This window comes from Procambarus clarkii, chromosome 13, assembly GCF_040958095.1.
Source record: "Procambarus clarkii isolate CNS0578487 chromosome 13, FALCON_Pclarkii_2.0, whole genome shotgun sequence".
NCBI classification, from domain to species: Eukaryota; Metazoa; Arthropoda; class Malacostraca; order Decapoda; family Cambaridae; genus Procambarus; species Procambarus clarkii.
Genome location: NC_091162.1, coordinates 28910719 through 28927829, shown reverse-complemented (window position 1 = coordinate 28927829; position 17111 = coordinate 28910719). Strand labels below are relative to the sequence as shown.

Sequence of the window (17111 nt, the reverse complement as noted above, 5' to 3'; positions counted from 1 at the left end):
TGGTGGTCTTGGTAGTGGTGGTAGTGGTGGTCTTGGTAGTGGTGGTAGTGGTGGTCTTGGTAGTGGTGGTAGTGGTGGTCTTGGTAGTGGTGGTAGTGGTGGTCTTGGTATTGGTGGTAGTGGTGGTCTTGGTAGTGGTGGTAGTGGTGGTCTTGGTATTGGTGGTAGTGGTGGTCTTGGTATTGGTGGTAGTGGTGGTCTTGGTATTGGTGGTCTTGGTAGTGGTGGTAGTGGTGGTAGTGGTGGTAGTGGTGGTCTTGGTATTGGTGGTAGTGGTGGTCTTGGTAATGGTGGTCTTGGTAGTGGTGGTATTGGTGGTAGTGGTGGTATTGGTGGTAGTGGTGGTCTTGGTATTGGTGGTAGTGGTGGTCTTGGTATTGGTGGTAGTGGTGGTCTTGGTAGTGGTGGTAGTGGTGGTCTTGGTAGTGGTGGTCTTGGTAGTGGTGGTAGTGGTGGTCTTGGTATTGGTGGTAGTGGTGGTCTTGGTAGTGGTGGTAGTGGTGATAGTGGTGGTCTTGGTAGTGGTGGTCTTGGTAGTGGTGGTAATGGTGGTCTTGGTAGTGGTGGTCTTGGTAGTGGTGGTAGTGGTGGTCTTGGTATTGGTGGTAGTGGTGGTCTTGGTATTGGTGGTAGTGGTGGTCTTGGTAGTGGTGGTCTTGGTATTGGTGGTAGTGGTGGTCTTGGTAGTGGTGGTCTTGGTAGTGGTGGTCTTGGTAGTGGTGGTAGTGGTGGTCTTGGTAGTGGTGGTCTTGGTATTGGTGGTAGTGGTGGTCTTGGTAGTGGTGGTCTTGGTATTGGTGGTAGTGGTGGTCTTGGTAGTGGTGGTCTTGGTATTGGTGGTCTTGGTAGTGGTGGTAGTGGTGGTCTTGGTAGTGGTGGTCTTGGTATTGGTGGTCTTGGTAGTGGTGGTAGTGGTGGTCTTGGTAGTGGTGGTCTTGGTAGTGGTGGTCTTGGTAGTGGTGGTCTTGGTAGTGGTGGTAGTGGTGGTCTTGGTATTGGTGGTAGTGGTGGTCTTGGTAGTGGTGGTAGTGGTGGTCTTGGTATTGGTGGTAGTGGTGGTCTTGGTATTGGTGGTAGTGGTGGTCTTGGTATTGGTGGTCTTGGTAGTGGTGGTAGTGGTGGTAGTGGTGGTCTTGGTATTGGTGGTAGTGGTGGTCTTGGTAATGGTGGTCTTGGTAGTGGTGGTATTGGTGGTAGTGGTGGTATTGGTGGTAGTGGTGGTCTTGGTATTGGTGGTAGTGGTGGTCTTGGTATTGGTGGTAGTGGTGGTCTTGGTAGTGGTGGTAGTGGTGGTCTTGGTAGTGGTGGTAGTGGTGGTCTTGGTATTGGTGGTAGTGGTGGTCTTGGTAGTGGTGGTAGTGGTGATAGTGGTGGTCTTGGTAGTGGTGGTCTTGGTAGTGGTGGTAATGGTGGTCTTGGTAGTGGTGGTCTTGGTAGTGGTGGTAGTGGTGGTCTTGGTATTGGTGGTAGTGGTGGTCTTGGTATTGGTGGTAGTGGTGGTCTTGGTAGTGGTGGTCTTGGTATTGGTGGTAGTGGTGGTCTTGGTAGTGGTGGTCTTGGTAGTGGTGGTCTTGGTAGTGGTGGTCTTGGTAGTGGTGGTAGTGGTGGTCTTGGTAGTGGTGGTCTTGGTATTGGTGGTAGTGGTGGTCTTGGTAGTGGTGGTCTTGGTATTGGTGGTAGTGGTGGTCTTGGTAGTGGTGGTCTTGGTATTGGTGGTCTTGGTAGTGGTGGTAGTGGTGGTCTTGGTAGTGGTGGTCTTGGTATTGGTGGTCTTGGTAGTGGTGGTAGTGGTGGTCTTGGTAGTGGTGGTCTTGGTAGTGGTGGTCTTGGTAGTGGTGGTAGTGGTGGTCTTGGTAGTGGTGGTCTTGGTATTGGTGGTAGTGGTGGTCTTGGTAGTGGTGGTAGTGGTGGTCTTGGTATTGGTGGTAGTGGTGGTCTTGGTATTGGTGGTAGTGGTGGTCTTGGTATTGGTGGTAGTGGTGGTCTTGGTAGTGGTGGTAGTGGTGGTCTTGGTAGTGGTGGTAGTGGTGGTCTTGGTAGTGGTGGTAGTGGTGGTCTTGGTAGTGGTGGTAGTGGTGGTCTTGGTAGTGGTGGTAGTGGTGGTCTTGGTATTGGTGGTAGTGGTGGTCTTGGTAGTGATGGTAGTGGTGGTCTTGGTAGTGGTGGTCTTGGTAGTGGTGGTAATGGTCTTGGTAGTGGTGGTCTTGGTAGTGGTGGTAGTGGTGGTCTTGGTATTGGTGGTAGTGGTGGTCTTGGTAGTGGTGGTAGTGGTGGTCTTGGTAGTGGTGGTAGTGGTGGTCTTGGTAGTGGTGGTAGTGGTGGTCTTGGTATTGGTGGTAGTGGTGGTCTTGGTAGTGGTGGTAGTGGTGATAGTGGTGGTCTTGGTAGTGGTGGTCTTGGTAGTGGTGGTAATGGTGGTCTTGGTAGTGGTGGTCTTGGTAGTGGTGGTAGTGGTGGTCTTGGTATTGGTGGTAGTGGTGGTCTTGGTATTGGTGGTAGTGGTGGTCTTGGTAGTGGTGGTCTTGGTATTGGTGGTAGTGGTGGTCTTGGTATTGGTGGTAGTGGTGGTCTTGGTAGTGGTGGTCTTGGTAGTGGTGGTCTTGGTTGTGGTGGTCTTGGTAGTGGTGGTAGTGGTGGTCTTGGTAGTGGTGGTCTTGGTATTGGTGGTAGTGGTGGTCTTGGTAGTGGTGGTCTTGGTATTGGTGGTAGTGGTGGTCTTGGTAGTGGTGGTCTTGGTATTGGTGGTCTTGGTATTGGTGGTAGTGGTGGTCTTGGTAGTGGTGGTCTTGGTATTGGTGGTCTTGGTAGTGGTGGTAGTGGTGGTCTTGGTAGTGGTGGTCTTGGTAGTGGTGGTCTTGGTAGTGGTGGTCTTGGTAGTGGTGGTAGTGGTGGTCTTGGTAGTGGTGGTCTTGGTAGTGGTGGTCTTGGTATTGGTGGTAGTGGTGGTCTTGGTAGTGGTGGTAGTGGTGGTCTTGGTATTGGTGGTAGTGGTGGTCTTGGTATTGGTGGTAGTGGTGGTCTTGGTATTGGTGGTAGTGGTGGTCTTGGTAGTGGTGGTAGTGGTGGTCTTGGTAGTGGTGGTAGTGGTGGTCTTGGTAGTGGTGGTAGTGGTGGTCTTGGTAGTGGTGGTAGTGGTGGTCTTGGTAGTGTTGGTAGTGGTGGTCTTGGTAGTGGTGGTAGTGGTGGTCTTGGTATTGGTGGTAGTGGTGGTCTTGGTAGTGATGGTAGTGGTGGTCTTGGTAGTGGTGGTCTTGGTAGTGGTGGTAATGGTGGTCTTGGTAGTGGTGGTCTTGGTAGTGGTGGTCTTGGTAGTGGTGGTAGTGGTGGTCTTGGTATTGGTGGTAGTGGTGGTCTTGGTAGTGGTGGTAGTGGTGGTCTTGGTAGTGGTGGTAGTGGTGGTCTTGGTAGTGGTGGTAGTGGTGGTCTTGGTAGTGGTGGTAGTGGTGGTCTTGGTAGTGGTGGTAGTGGTGGTCTTGGTAGTGGTGGTAGTGGTGGTCTTGGTAGTGGTGGTAGTGGTGATAGTTATGGTCTTGGTAGTGGTGATAGTGGTGGTAGTGGTGGTCTTGGTTGTGGTGGTAGTGGTGGTCTTGGTAGTGGTGGTAGTGGTGGTAGTGGTGGTCTTGGTAGTGGTGGTCTTGGTAGTGGTGGTCTTGGTAGTGGTGGTAGTGGTGGTCTTGGTATTGGTGGTAGTGGTGGTCTTGGTATTGGTGGTAGTGGTGGTCTTGGTAGTGGTGGTCTTGGTATTGGTGGTAGTGGTGTTCTTGGTAGTGGTGGTAGTGGTGTTCTTGGTAGTGGTGGTAGTGGTGGTCTTGGTAGTGGTGGTAGTGGTGGTCTTGGTAGTGGTGGTAGTGGTGGTCTTGGTAATGGTGGTAGTGGTGGTCTTGGTAGTGGTGGTAGTGGTGATAGTGGTGGTCTTGGTAGTGGTGGTCTTGGTAGTGGTGGTAGTGGTGATAGTGGTGGTCTTGGTAGTGGTGGTCTTGGTAGTGGTGGTAGTGGTGGTCTTGGTAGTGGTGGTAGTGGTGATAGTGGTGGTCTTGGTAGTGGTGGTAGTGGTGGTAGTGGTGATAGTGGTGGTCTTGGTAGTGGTGGTCTTGGCAGTGGAAAACTATCATTGAGGTGGGCATTAGGAGAGTGTAAGGGGCGACCCCAGGAGAGACTATCCACTATACCATGAACAGTCTTATTAACGAAACATTCCAAGCACTTTACCCGCCGTTGGAGGCTGGAGTTGACTGGCCCCGACCTCCTGCAGGAGCACAGTGCCTGGGTGTGTTTACACCTACCAGTGCCACGTGAGTGTTTACACCTACCAGTGCCACGTGAGTGTTTACACCTACCAGTGCCACGTGAGTGTTTACACCTACCAGTGCCACGTGAGTGTTTACACCTACCAGTGCCACGTGAGTGTTTACACCTACCAGTGCCACGTGAGTGTTTACACCTACCAGTGCCACGTGAGTGTTTACACCTACCAGTGCCACGTGAGTGTTTACACCTACCAGTGCCACGTGAGTGTTTACACCTACCAGTGCCTGAGAGTGTTTACACCTACCAGTGCCTGAGAGTGTTTACACCTACCAGTGCCTGAGAGTGTTTACACCTACCAGTGCCACGTGAGTGTTAACCATTTATATAACCTGGGCCTCGACCACTAATTCCACTAATTCAGTTTCTGTGAGCTTTTCTCCTATCACCCCCTTCCTTTTATATATATATATATATATATATATATATATATATATATATATATATATATATATATATATATATATATATATATATATATATATATATATATATATATATAATGTGTGTGTTTGTGTATTAGTAACTAACTGTTGTGTCAGTCAGGGATATACGTCTGTAAGCTATTCGTGTCTATTAATTAAGGCCGTTTGTTCAAAAGAAAATGATCCCATGTTGGACAGTTGTCCAGCTGGAAATGTATGGAGATATTTCCTTACACCTGATGCACATGTCCACCCAGCAGTAAACATGTAGCAGGGCGTTAGGAGACTGTTGTGGGTAGAGGGTAGCTGGTGCTCTAGATGGAGGTCAATAAGCCTAACAGGTTCCCGTGTCCACAAATGGGGAACCGTTGCTCTAGGCCTAACAGGCTCCCGTGCTCTAGGCCTAACAGGCTCCCGTGCTCTAGGCCTAACAGGCTCCCGTGCTCTAGGCCTAACATGCCTCCGAGCACGGCGTCACCAGGAGCGGTCACCTCCCTCATCTGTACATGAACCTGCTGATCCAGGGATCCCGCCCCTGGTGGTCCCTGGTGATGGTACACCACCCAGTGGGACGCTCCCAGGGACCCCGCCCCTGGTGGTCCCTGGTGATGGTACACCCCCCAGTGTGACGCTCCCAGGGACCCCGCCCCTGGTGGTCCCTGGTGATGGTACACCCCCCAGTGTGACGCTCCCAGGGACCCCGCCCCTGGTGGTCCCTGGTGATGGTACACCCCCCCAGTGTGACGCTCCCAGGGACCCCGCCCCTGGTGGTCCCAGGTGATGGTACACCTCCCAGTGTGACGCTCCCAGGGACCCCGCCCCTGGTGGTCCCTGGTGATGGTACACCCCCCAGTGTGACGCTCCCAGGGACCCCGCCTCTGGTGGTCCCTGGTGATGGTACACCCCCCAGTGTGACGCTCCCAGGGACCCCACCTTAGCGGCCAGGGGTGACCGCTGCAGGTAGGATGATCACCTGCAATATTTCTTATGCTCACTGGGAGGGTGTTGAACAACCGCGGAACTCTGATGGTACAATTAGAGAACACATACAGTGTTCTCTAATTGTGCCTATGGCACCTCTGCTCTTCACTGGTTCTATTCTGCATTTTCTTCCATGTCGTTCACTCCAGTACGTTGTTATTTTACTGTGTAGATTTGGGACCTGGCCCTCCAGTATTTTCCATGTGAATATTATTTGGTATCTCTCTCGTCTCCTTTCTAGTGAGTACATTTGGAGAGCTTTGAGACGATCCCAATAATTTAGGTGTTTTATCTCGTCTATGCGTGCCGTATATGTTCTCTGTATTCCCTCTATTTCAGCAATCTCTCCTGCTCTGAAGGGGGAAGCGAGTACTGAGCAGTACTCAAGACGGGACAATACAAGTGACTTGAAGAGTACAACCTGGTTGATGGGCTTCTGGGAGTTCTTCTACTCCCCAAGCCTAGACCGAGGCCAGGCTTGACATGGGAGAGTTTGGTCCACTAGGCTGTTGCTTGGAGCGGCCCGCAGGCCCACAAACCCACCACAGCTCGGTTGGTCCGGCACTCCTTGGAGCATTGTGATGGGATCCCTGCTTTTGAATCTTCTCGTAATCCATCCTATCATTTTCTGGCTGACGCGATAGTTGTTCGGTTATGCTCCCTAAACGTTAGATCGTCGGACATCATTATTCCCAGATCCTTGACATGCTGTTTTTCTACTATGGGAAGATTTGATTGTGTTTTGTGCCCTGTATTATGTTTCAGGTCCTCATTTTTGCCGTACCTGAGTACCTGGAATTTATCACTGTTAAACATCATGTTATTTTCTGCTGCCCAGTCAAAAACTTTGTTGACATCTGCTTGTAGTTACACCACACACGGTGGTGTTACGACGACACACCAGACACGGTGGTGTTACAACGACACACCTGACACGGTGGTGTTACAACGACACACCAGACACGGTGGTGTTACAACGACACACCAGACACGGTGGTGTTACAACGACACACCAGACACGGTGGTGTTACAACGACACACCTGACACGGTGGTGTTACAACGACACACCAGACACGGTGGTGTTACAACGACACACCAGACACGGTGGTGTTACAACGACACACCAGACACGGTGGTGTTACAACGACACACCAGACACGGTGGTGTTACAACCACACACCTGACACGGTGGTGTTACAACCACACACCTGACACGGTGGTGTTACAACCACACACCTGACACGGTGGTGTTACAACCACACACCTGACACGGTGGTGTTACAACCACACACCTGACACGGTGGTGTTACAACCACACACCTGACACGGTGGTGTTACAACCACACACCTGACACGGTGGTGTTACAACCACACACCTGACACGGTGGTGTTACATCCACACACCTGACACGGTGGTGTTACAACCACACACCTGACACGGTGGTGTTACAACCACACACCTGACACGGTGGTGTTACAACCACACACCTGACACGGTGGTGTTACAACCACACACCTGACACGGTGGTGTTACAACCACACACCTGACACGGTGGTGTTACAACCACACACCTGACACGGTGGTGTTACATCCACACACCTGACACGGTGGTGTTACATCCACACACCTGACACGGTGGTGTTACATCCACACACCTGACACGGTGGTGTTACATCCACACACCTGACACGGTGGTGTTACAACCACACACCTGACACGGTGGTGTTACAACCACACACCTGACACGGTGGTGTTACAACCACACACCTGACACGGTGGTGTTACAACCACACACCTGACACGGTGGTGTTACAACCACACACCTGACACGGTGGTGTTACAACCACACACCTGACACGGTGGTGTTACAACCACACACCTGACACGGTGGTGTTACAACCACACACCTGACACGGTGGTGTTACAACCACACACCTGACACGGTGGTGTTACAACCACACACCTGACACGGTGGTGTTACAACCACACACCTGACACGGTGGTGTTACAACCACACACCTGACACGGTGGTGTTACAACCACACACCTGACACGGTGGTGTTACAACCACACACCTGACACGGTGGTGTTACAACCACACACCTGACACGGTGGTGTTACAACCACACACCTGACACGGTGGTGTTACAACCACACACCTGACACGGTGGTGTTACAACCACACACCTGACACGGTGGTGTTACAACCACACACCTGACACGGTGGTGTTACAACCACACACCTGACACGGTGGTGTTACAACCACACACCTGACACGGTGGTGTTACAACCACACACCTGACACGGTGGTGTTACAACCACACACCTGACACGGTGGTGTTACAACCACACACCTGACACGGTGGTGTTACAACCACACACCTGACACGGTGGTGTTACAACCACACACCTGACACGGTGGTGTTACAACCACACACCTGACACGGTGGTGTTACAACCACACACCTGACACGGTGGTGTTACAACCACACACCTGACACGGTGGTGTTACAACCACACACCTGACACGGTGGTGTTACAACCACACACCTGACACGGTGGTGTTACAACCACACACCTGACACGGTGGTGTTACAACCACACACCTGACACGGTGGTGTTACAACCACACACCTGACACGGTGGTGTTACAACCACACACCTGACACGGTGGTGTTACAACCACACACCTGACACGGTGGTGTTACAACCACACACCTGACACGGTGGTGTTACAACCACACACCTGACACGGTGGTGTTACAACCACACACCTGACACGGTGGTGTTACAACCACACACCTGACACGGTGGTGTTACAACCACACACCTGACACGGTGGTGTTACAACCACACACCTGACACGGTGGTGTTACAACCACACACCTGACACGGTGGTGTTACAACCACACACCTGACACGGTGGTGTTACAACCACACACCTGACACGGTGGTGTTACAACCACACACCTGACACGGTGGTGTTACAACCACACACCTGACACGGTGGTGTTACAACCACACACCTGACACGGTGGTGTTACAACCACACACCTGACACGGTGGTGTTACAACCACACACCTGACACGGTGGTGTTACAACCACACACCTGACACGGTGGTGTTACAACCACACACCTGACACGGTGGTGTTACAACCACACACCTGACACGGTGGTGTTACAACCACACACCTGACACGGTGGTGTTACAACCACACACCTGACACGGTGGTGTTACAACCACACACCTGACACGGTGGTGTTACAACCACACACCTGACACGGTGGTGTTACAACCACACACCTGACACGGTGGTGTTACAACCACACACCTGACACGGTGGTGTTACAACCACACACCTGACACGGTGGTGTTACAACCACACACCTGACACGGTGGTGTTACAACCACACACCTGACACGGTGGTGTTACAACCACACACCTGACACGGTGGTGTTACAACCACACACCTGACACGGCGGTGTTACAACCACACACCTGACACGGTGGTGTTACAACCACACACCTGACACTCTAATAATACAACTGTTGCAATAGTGTTGAAGTAAAGTACAATGACAACAGGTAATAACAAACCAGTTTATGATGACGTAGGCTTATGATGAATGTTGGCGCTTCAATGGTAGTTGGTGTTAGCCTACAATGATTATTGAAATATAACGGCCGTTGTTGGGGGTACAATGAGTTTTTGTGCAACATGTTGCCTAAGTGCTATGGCTACAATGAATATTGGTGTCGATGGTACAATGAGTGCTAGTGCTACAATGCGTGCTGGTGTTACGAGTGCTGGTACTACAATGAGTGCTTGTGCTACAATGAGTGATGGTACTACAATGAGTGCTGGAGCTATAATGCGTGCTGGTGCTACAATGAGTGCTGGAGCTACAATGAGTGCTAGTGCTACAATGAGTGCTGGTGCTACAATGAGTACTGGTGCTACAATGAGTACTGGTGCTACAATGAGTACTGGTGCTACAATGAGTACTGGTGCTACAATGAGTACTGGTGCTACAATGAGTGCAAGAGCTACAATGAGTGCTGATGCTACAATGAGTGCTGGAGCTTCAATGCGTGCTGGAGCTATGAGTGCTGGAGCTACAATGAGTGCTGGAGCTACAGAGTGCTGGTGTTACAATGAGTACTGGAGCTACAATGAGTGCTGGAGCTACAGTGAGTGCTGGAGCTACAGTGAGTGCTGGAGCTACAATGAATGCTGGAGCTACAGTGCTGGTGTTACAATGAGTACTGGAGCTACAATGAGTGCTGGAGCTACAATGAGTGCTGGAGCTACAATGAGTGCTGGAGCTACAATGAGTGCTGGAGCTACAATGAGTGCTGGAGCTACAATGAGTGCTGGTACTACGATGAGTGCTGGAGCTACAATGAGTGCTGGAGCTACAATGAGTGCTGGTACTACAATGAGTGCTGGTACTACAATGAGTGCTGGTGCTACAATGAGTGTTGGTGCTACAATGAGTGTTGGTACTACGATGAGTGCTGGGGCTACAGTGATTGCTGGAGCTACAATGAGTGCTGGAGCTACAATGAGTGCTGGAGCTACAATGAGTGCTGGAGCTACAGTGAGTGCTGGCGCTACAGTGAGTGCTGGAGCTACAGTGAGTGCTGGAGCTACAGTGAGTGCTGGAGCTACAGTGAGTGCTGGAGCTACAGTGAGTGCTGGAGCTACAGTGAGTGCTGGTGTTACAATGAGTACTGGAGCTACAATGAGTGCTGGAGCTACAGTGAGTGCTGGAGCTACAGTGAGTGCTGGAGCTACAATGAATGCTGGAGCTACAGTGCTGGTGTTACAATGAGTACTGGAGCTACAATGAGTGCTGGAGCTACAATGAGTGCTGGAGCTACAATGAGTGCTGGAGCTACAATGAGTGCTGGAGCTACAATGAGTGCTGGAGCTACAATGAGTGCTGGTACTACGATGAGTGCTGGAGCTACAATGAGTGCTGGAGCTACAATGAGTGCTGGTACTACAATGAGTGCTGGTACTACAATGAGTGCTGGTGCTACAATGAGTGTTGGTGCTACAATGAGTGTTGGTACTACGATGAGTGCTGGGGCTACAGTGATTGCTGGAGCTACAATGAGTGCTGGAGCTACAATGAGTGCTAGTGCTACAATGAGTGCTGGAGCTACAATGAGTGCTGGAGCTACAGTGAGTGCTGGCGCTACAGTGAGTGCTGGAGCTACAGTGAGTGCTGGAGCTACAGTGAGTGCTGGAGCTACAGTGAGTGCTGGAGCTACAGTGAGTGCTGGAGCTACAGTGAGTGCTGGAGCTACAATGAGTGCTGGAGCTACAGTGAGTGCTGGTGTTACAATGAGTGCTGGAGCTACAGTGAGTGCTGGAGCTACAGTGAGTGCTGGAGCTACAGTGAGTGCTGGAGCTACAGTGAGTGCTGGAGCTACAGTGAGTGCTGGAGCTACAGTGAGTGCTGGAGCTACAGTGAGTGCTGGAGCTACAGTGAGTGCTGGTGTTACAACGAGTGCTGGTGTTACAACGAGTGCTGGTGTTACAACGAGTGCTGGTGTTACAATGAGTGCTGGTGTTACAATGAGTGCTGGTGTTAAAATGAGAGCTGGTGCTACAAGAGGGCTAGAGATATAAGTGTTGGAGGCTTTTGATTGATTGTTGCCACCGGGGCCGGCTAGTTTATTGTGCACCCCATACTCATCTTGTGAGCGGTAGCGGAAAAAGGATTACAGAGGGCACAAAAGGTCTTTATCAGACCTCAAAGGAGACGATTACATTAACAATTTCATATATGCTTGACACCTTATAATTACAATATCAGCTAGTTCAGAGAATGTTTTATTTTGAGAGCTATATAGTTACATTAAATTATTATACATTAATGGTAGGTCTTATCACTAATACATAATTGTTTGAGCAATGGAGATATTACAGTCATTGGGGAGCTGCTGTTTATTATTATAAGTCTCCACAATACAGTACTTGCCTCTTAATCTTATATCTGGTTTATCTGCTGGGAGCGAAATATGGACAGTGCAACGATATCAGGTATTTTATCCTTAGTAATAAGATAAGTTTGCCATTTTATACAACGTGATTTTAGATTTATCTCTACATGGCTCAGTTTTACTACATGAGAGTGTAGGAGTGTGTCCCCCTGTCAGTGTCCTCTCACTTTACTTCACCTAGAGCCCTACACAAGCCCTCCTCCCAGTGCTGAAGGTCCGCGTTAACCTTACTATAGTAAGTGGTGCGTGTTGAGGGAGCCATGTAGAGGGAGGGAGCGATGTAGGGCGGGTCGGGAGAGATGGATGACGGGGAAGTAGCGGAGGGAGGGAGAGTAGCGGAGGGAGGGAGAGTAGCGGAGGGAGGGAGAGTAGCGGAGGGAGGGAGAGTAGCGGAGGGAGGGAGAGAGAAGGAGGGAGCGTGGGCCCAAGTCACAGCCGTGACCTCCATTATAACCAAGGGGTTCAACTTACCAGTGTTGTGTAGTGAATGTGTGGGTGCCGGCAGGACGACCATGCGCACACCTGCCCGCGCCTCCACGCCTCCTCGCCACGCCTCACTACTACCCAATAAAACACTGCTTCTACAACCACTTAGAAATAATACTACTTCTTACGGGGTTAGGCCTCTCTCTCCTACTGAGAGCCTACGCACATAGTCTTAATATATTTAACAAGTTCCCCGCGATAACGGTCACTTGAGATGTCACTATGGGAACTTTTGTCACGTAAGTAAACAGAGGGTTGGTTCACAGTATTATCAAATCCAACTAAATATTTGACTGACCAAAAACGACGACGCAATGTGTAAGAGCGCGAGCGTAATCCACCTTAGCTTTCTCGACTGATACTGATGGTTACTGTAGGAGGTCGTGTTGTCGTCGCCATACACCGGGAAAACTCTCGTACAACAGCGCAAAAACCCTCTGCGGTCCATACCCAAGCCTCTGATGGGTATTCCTTCATTCTCAACGATGGTAACGAAACTTCAAACAACTGATGACTTGTCAGTACACATTTGACTAATTACACGTCATTATAAAACAGATGATCGGTAGGTCCTTTCCTTATAGCAGCCAGGGTTGATCGTACGTCCGGCGTCATGTGGCGAGAGTAGTAAAGAAATGGGCGGTGTTTTTAGGCAGTATGGTATTCAAGACATCCTCGCTTATCAACAAAGTTACTTTCGTATTGCTCGCACTGTTATCGCTCGGCTCGCCATTCAGGCCCATCGGACCGCTCGACCACTTGTTCAAAGCGGCAGTCACAAGACGCAGATTATTTTTGGGGGCAGCAGTTGCTAATAATACTTTGCGACTATTACTAGCCAAATTCATTGAGGGCCTGCCAGGAGGGTACGAAGTGATTGTTTTGTGACAGGAGCTTTTAGGTGCGGTATTTACAGCCCCCGCGGGGCAACCTCTCCCACTCTACACATAATGTTCTCGCTGAAAATAACCAGCTGGGTGTTGTAGAGGGCAGTGAAAAGTTGGTGACCAGTACCTTCATCACACCCCAGTCTGTGTCTCCAGTCTTCACACTCTAACACTGTAACTTACCCTGGGTGTTGTGTTTGTTCCCTGGGTGTTGTGTGTGTTTGTTCCCTGGGTGTTGTGTGTGTTTATTCCCTGGGTGTTGTGTGTGTTTGTTCCCTGGGTGTTGTGTTTGTTCCCTGGGTGTTGTGTGTGTTTGTTCCCTGGGTGTTGTGTGTGTTTGTTCCCTGGGTGTTGTGTTTGTTCCCTGGGTGTTGTGTGTGTTTGTTCCCTGGGTGTTGTGTTTGTTCCCTGGGTGTTGTGTGTGTTTGTTCCCTGGGTGTTGTGTTTGTTCCCTGGGTGTTGTGTGTGTTTGTTCCCTGGGTGTTGTGTGTGTTTGTTCCCTGGGTGTTGTGTGTGTTTGTTCCCTGGGTGTTGTGTGTGTTTGTTCCCTGGGTGTTGTGTGTGTTTGTTCCCTGGGTGTTGTGTGTGTTTGTTCCCTGGGTGTTGTGTTTGTTCCCTGGGTGTTGTGTGTGTTTGTTCCCTGGGTGTTGTGTGTGTTTGTTCCCTGGGTGTTGTGTGTGTTTATTCCCTGGGTGTTGTGTGTGTTTGTTCCCTGGGTGTTGTGTGTGTTTGTTCCCTGGGTGTTGTGTGTGTTTGTTCCCTGGGTGTTGTGTGTGTTTATTCCCTGGGTGAGTGTGTGTTTGTTCCCTGGGTGTTGTGTTTGTTCCCTGGGTGTTGTGTGTGTTTGTTCCCTGGGTGTTGTGTGTGTTTGTTCCCTGGGTGTTGTGTGTGTTTGTTCCCTGGGTGTTGTGTTTGTTCCCTGGGTGTTGTGTGTGTTTGTTCCCTGGGTGTTGTGTTTGTTCCCTGGGTGTTGTGTGTGTTTGTTCCCTGGGTGTTGTGTGTGTTTGTTCCCTGGGTGTTGTGTTTGTTCCCTGGGTGTTGTGTGCGTTTGTTCCCTGGGTGTTGTGTTTGTTCCCTGGGTGTTGTGTGTGTTTGTTCCCTGGGTGTTGTGTTTGTTCCCTGGGTGTTGTGTGTGTTTGTTCCCTGGGTGTTGTGTGTGTTTGTTCCCTGGGTGTTGTGTTTGTTCCCTGGGTGTTGTGTGTGTTTGTTCCCTGGGTGTTGTGTTTGTTCCCTGGGTGTTGTGTGTGTTTGTTCCCTGGATGTTGTGTTTGTTCCCTGGGTGTTGTGTGTGTTTGTTCCCTGGGTGTTGTGTTTGTTCCCTGGGTGTTGTGTTTGTTCCCTGGGTGTTGTGTTTGTTCCCTGGGTGTTGTGTGTGTTTGTTCCCTGGGTGTTGTGTGTGTTTGTTCCCTGGGTGTTGTGTGTGTTTGTTCCCTGGGTGTTGTGTGTGTTTGTTCCCTGTGTGTTTGTTCCCTGGGTGCTGTGTGTGTTTGTTCCCTGGGTGTTTGTTCCCTGGGTGCTGTGTGTGTTTGTTCCCTGGGTGTTGTGTGTGTTTGTTCCCTGTGTGTTGTGTGTGTTTGTTCCCTGGGTGTTGTGTGTGTTTGTTCCCTGGGTGAGTGTGTGTTTGTTCCCTGGGTGTTGTGTGTGTTTGTTCCCTGGGTGTTGTGTGTGTGTTTGTTCCCTGGGTGTTGTGTGTGTTCCAAGGTGGTATGTGTTTGTTTTCAGGGTGTTGTGTATGTTTGTTCCCTGGACGTTATGTGTGTTTGTTCCCTGGGTGTTGTGTGTGTTTGTTCCCTGGGTGTTGTGTGCGTTTGTTCCCTGGGTGTTGTGTGCGTTTGTTCCCTGGGTGTTGTGTGCGTTTGTTCCCTGGGTGTTGTGTTTGTTCCCTGGGTGTTGTGTGTGTTTGTTCCCTGGGTGTTGTGTTTGTTCCCTTGGTGTTGAGTGTTTGTTCCCTGGGTGTTGTGTTTGTTCCCTGGGTGTTGTGTTTGTTTGTTCCCTGGGTGAGTGTGTGTTTGTTCCCTGGGTGTTGTGTGTGTTTGTTCCCTAGGTGAGTGTGTGTTTGTTCCCTGGGTGTTGTGTGTGTTTGTTCCCTGGGTGTTGTGTTTGTTTGTTCCCTGGGTGTTGTGTGTGTTTGTTCCCTGGGTGTTGTGTGTGTTTGTTCCCTGGGTGTTGTGTGTGTTTGTTCCCTGGGTGTTGTGTGTGTTTGTACCCTGGGTGTTGAGTGTTTGTTCCCTGGATGTGTGTTTGTTCCAATGTGGTATGTGTTTGTTCCCTGGGTGTTGTGTGCGTTTGTTCCCTAAGTGTTGTGTGTTTGTTCCCTTAGTGGTGTGTGTGTGTGTTCCCTGGGTGTTGTGTGTCTTTTCCTTAAGTGTTGTGTGTTTGTTCCCTTAGTGGTGTGTGTGTGTGTTCCCTGGGTGTTGTGTGTCTTTTCCTTAAGTGTTGTGTGTTTGTTCCCTGGATGTTGTGTGTGTTTGTTCCCTTGGTGGTGTGTGTTTGTCCCTGAGTAGTGTGTTTGTGTTTGTTCCATTGGTGGAGTGTGTGTTTGTTACCCAGTTGTTGTGTGTTTGTTCCCTGGGTGTTGTGTGTGTGTTTGTTCCCTGGGTGTTGCTTGTTTGTTCACTGGGTGTTGTGTGTTTTTGTTCCCTGGAAAGTGTGTGTGTGTTTGTTCCCTGGATGTTGTATGTGTTTGTTCCCTGGGTATTGTGCGTTTGTTCCCTAGGTGTAGTGTTTGTTTGCTGGGTGCTGTGTGTTTGTTCCTTGGGTGTTGTGTGTTCGTTCCCTGGGTGTTGCGTGTATTTGTTCCTGGGTGTTGTGTATTTGTTCCCCTTGACGATGTGTGTTTGTTTCCTGTGTGTTTGTTCCCTGTGTGTTTTGTATGTGTTTTTTCCTTGGGTGGTGTGTGTTCCCTGAGTGTTGTGTGTTTGTTCCCTTGGTGGTGTGTGTTTGCTGCCTGGGTGTTGTGTGTTTGTTCCATGCGTTATGTGTGTGTGTTTGTTCCCTGGGTGTTGTGTGTTTGTTCCCTGGATGTGATGTGTGTTTGTTCCTCAGGTGGTGTGTGTTTGCTCCCAGGGTGTTGTGTTTGTTCCGTGGGTGTTGTGGGTGTTTGTTTGCTGGGTGGTGTGTGTTTGTTCCCTCGGTGTTGTGTGTTTGTACCCTGGGTGTTGTGTGTGTGTTTGTTCCATAGGGTGTGTGTTTGTTCCATAGGTGTTGTGTGTGTGTTTGTTCCCAAGGTGTTGTGTGTGTTTGTTCAATGGGTGTTGTGTGTTTGTTCCCTAGGTGTTGCGGGTTTGTTTGCTGGGTGGTGTGTGTTTGATCCCTGGGTGTTGTGTGTGTTTGTTCCCTTGGTATTGTGTGTGTGTGTGTTTGTTCAATGTGTGGTGTGTGTGTTTGTTCCCTAGGTGTTGTGTGTTTGTTCCCTGGGTGGTGTGTGTTTGTTCCCTGGGTGTTGTGTGTGTTTTTTCCCTAGGTGTTGTGTGTTTGTTTGCTTGGTGCTGTGTGTTTTGTTCTTTGAGTGTTGTGTATTTGTTTCCTGGGAGTTGTGTGTATTTGTTCCCTGCGTGGTGTGTGTCTTTGTTTCTTAGGTATTGTGTGTTTCTTCCCTGGATGGTGTTTTTTTCCTTGGGTGTTGTGTTTTTGTTCCCTTGGTGTTGTGTGTTTGTTCCCTGAGTGTTGCGTGTTTGTTCCCTTGGTGTTGTGTGTTTGTTCCCTGAGTGTTGCGTGTTTGTTCCCTGGGTGTTGCGTGTTTGTTCCCTGGGTGTTGCGTGTTTGTTCCCTGGGTGTTGTGTGTTTGTTCCCTTGGTGTTATGAGTTTGTTTCCTGGGTGTTGTGTGTTTGTTCCCTGAGTGTTGCGTGTTTGTTCCCTGAGTGTTGCGTGTTTGTTCCCTTGGTGTTGTGTGTTTGTTCCCTGAGTGTTGCGTGTTTGTTCCCTGGGTGTTGTGAGTTTGTTGCCTATGTGTTGTGTGTTTGTTCCCTGGGTGTTGTGAGTTTTTTCCTGGGTGTTGTGTGTTT

General features: G+C 50.0%; 1 protein-coding gene across 1 annotated transcript in view; it reads right to left on the bottom strand.

Annotated features, from left to right (window-relative positions):
* LOC123757291 (transforming growth factor beta receptor type 3) overlaps positions 1-12580 on the bottom strand; it is a 720483-nt gene extending 707903 nt beyond the window's left edge. The window contains 1 exon segment of the mRNA XM_045740847.2: positions 12205-12580. Within this exon segment, the coding sequence (XP_045596803.2) occupies positions 12205-12247 (43 nt within the window). The 5' untranslated portion in view covers positions 12248-12580.
* Positions 12581-17111: the final 4531 nt, after the last annotated feature.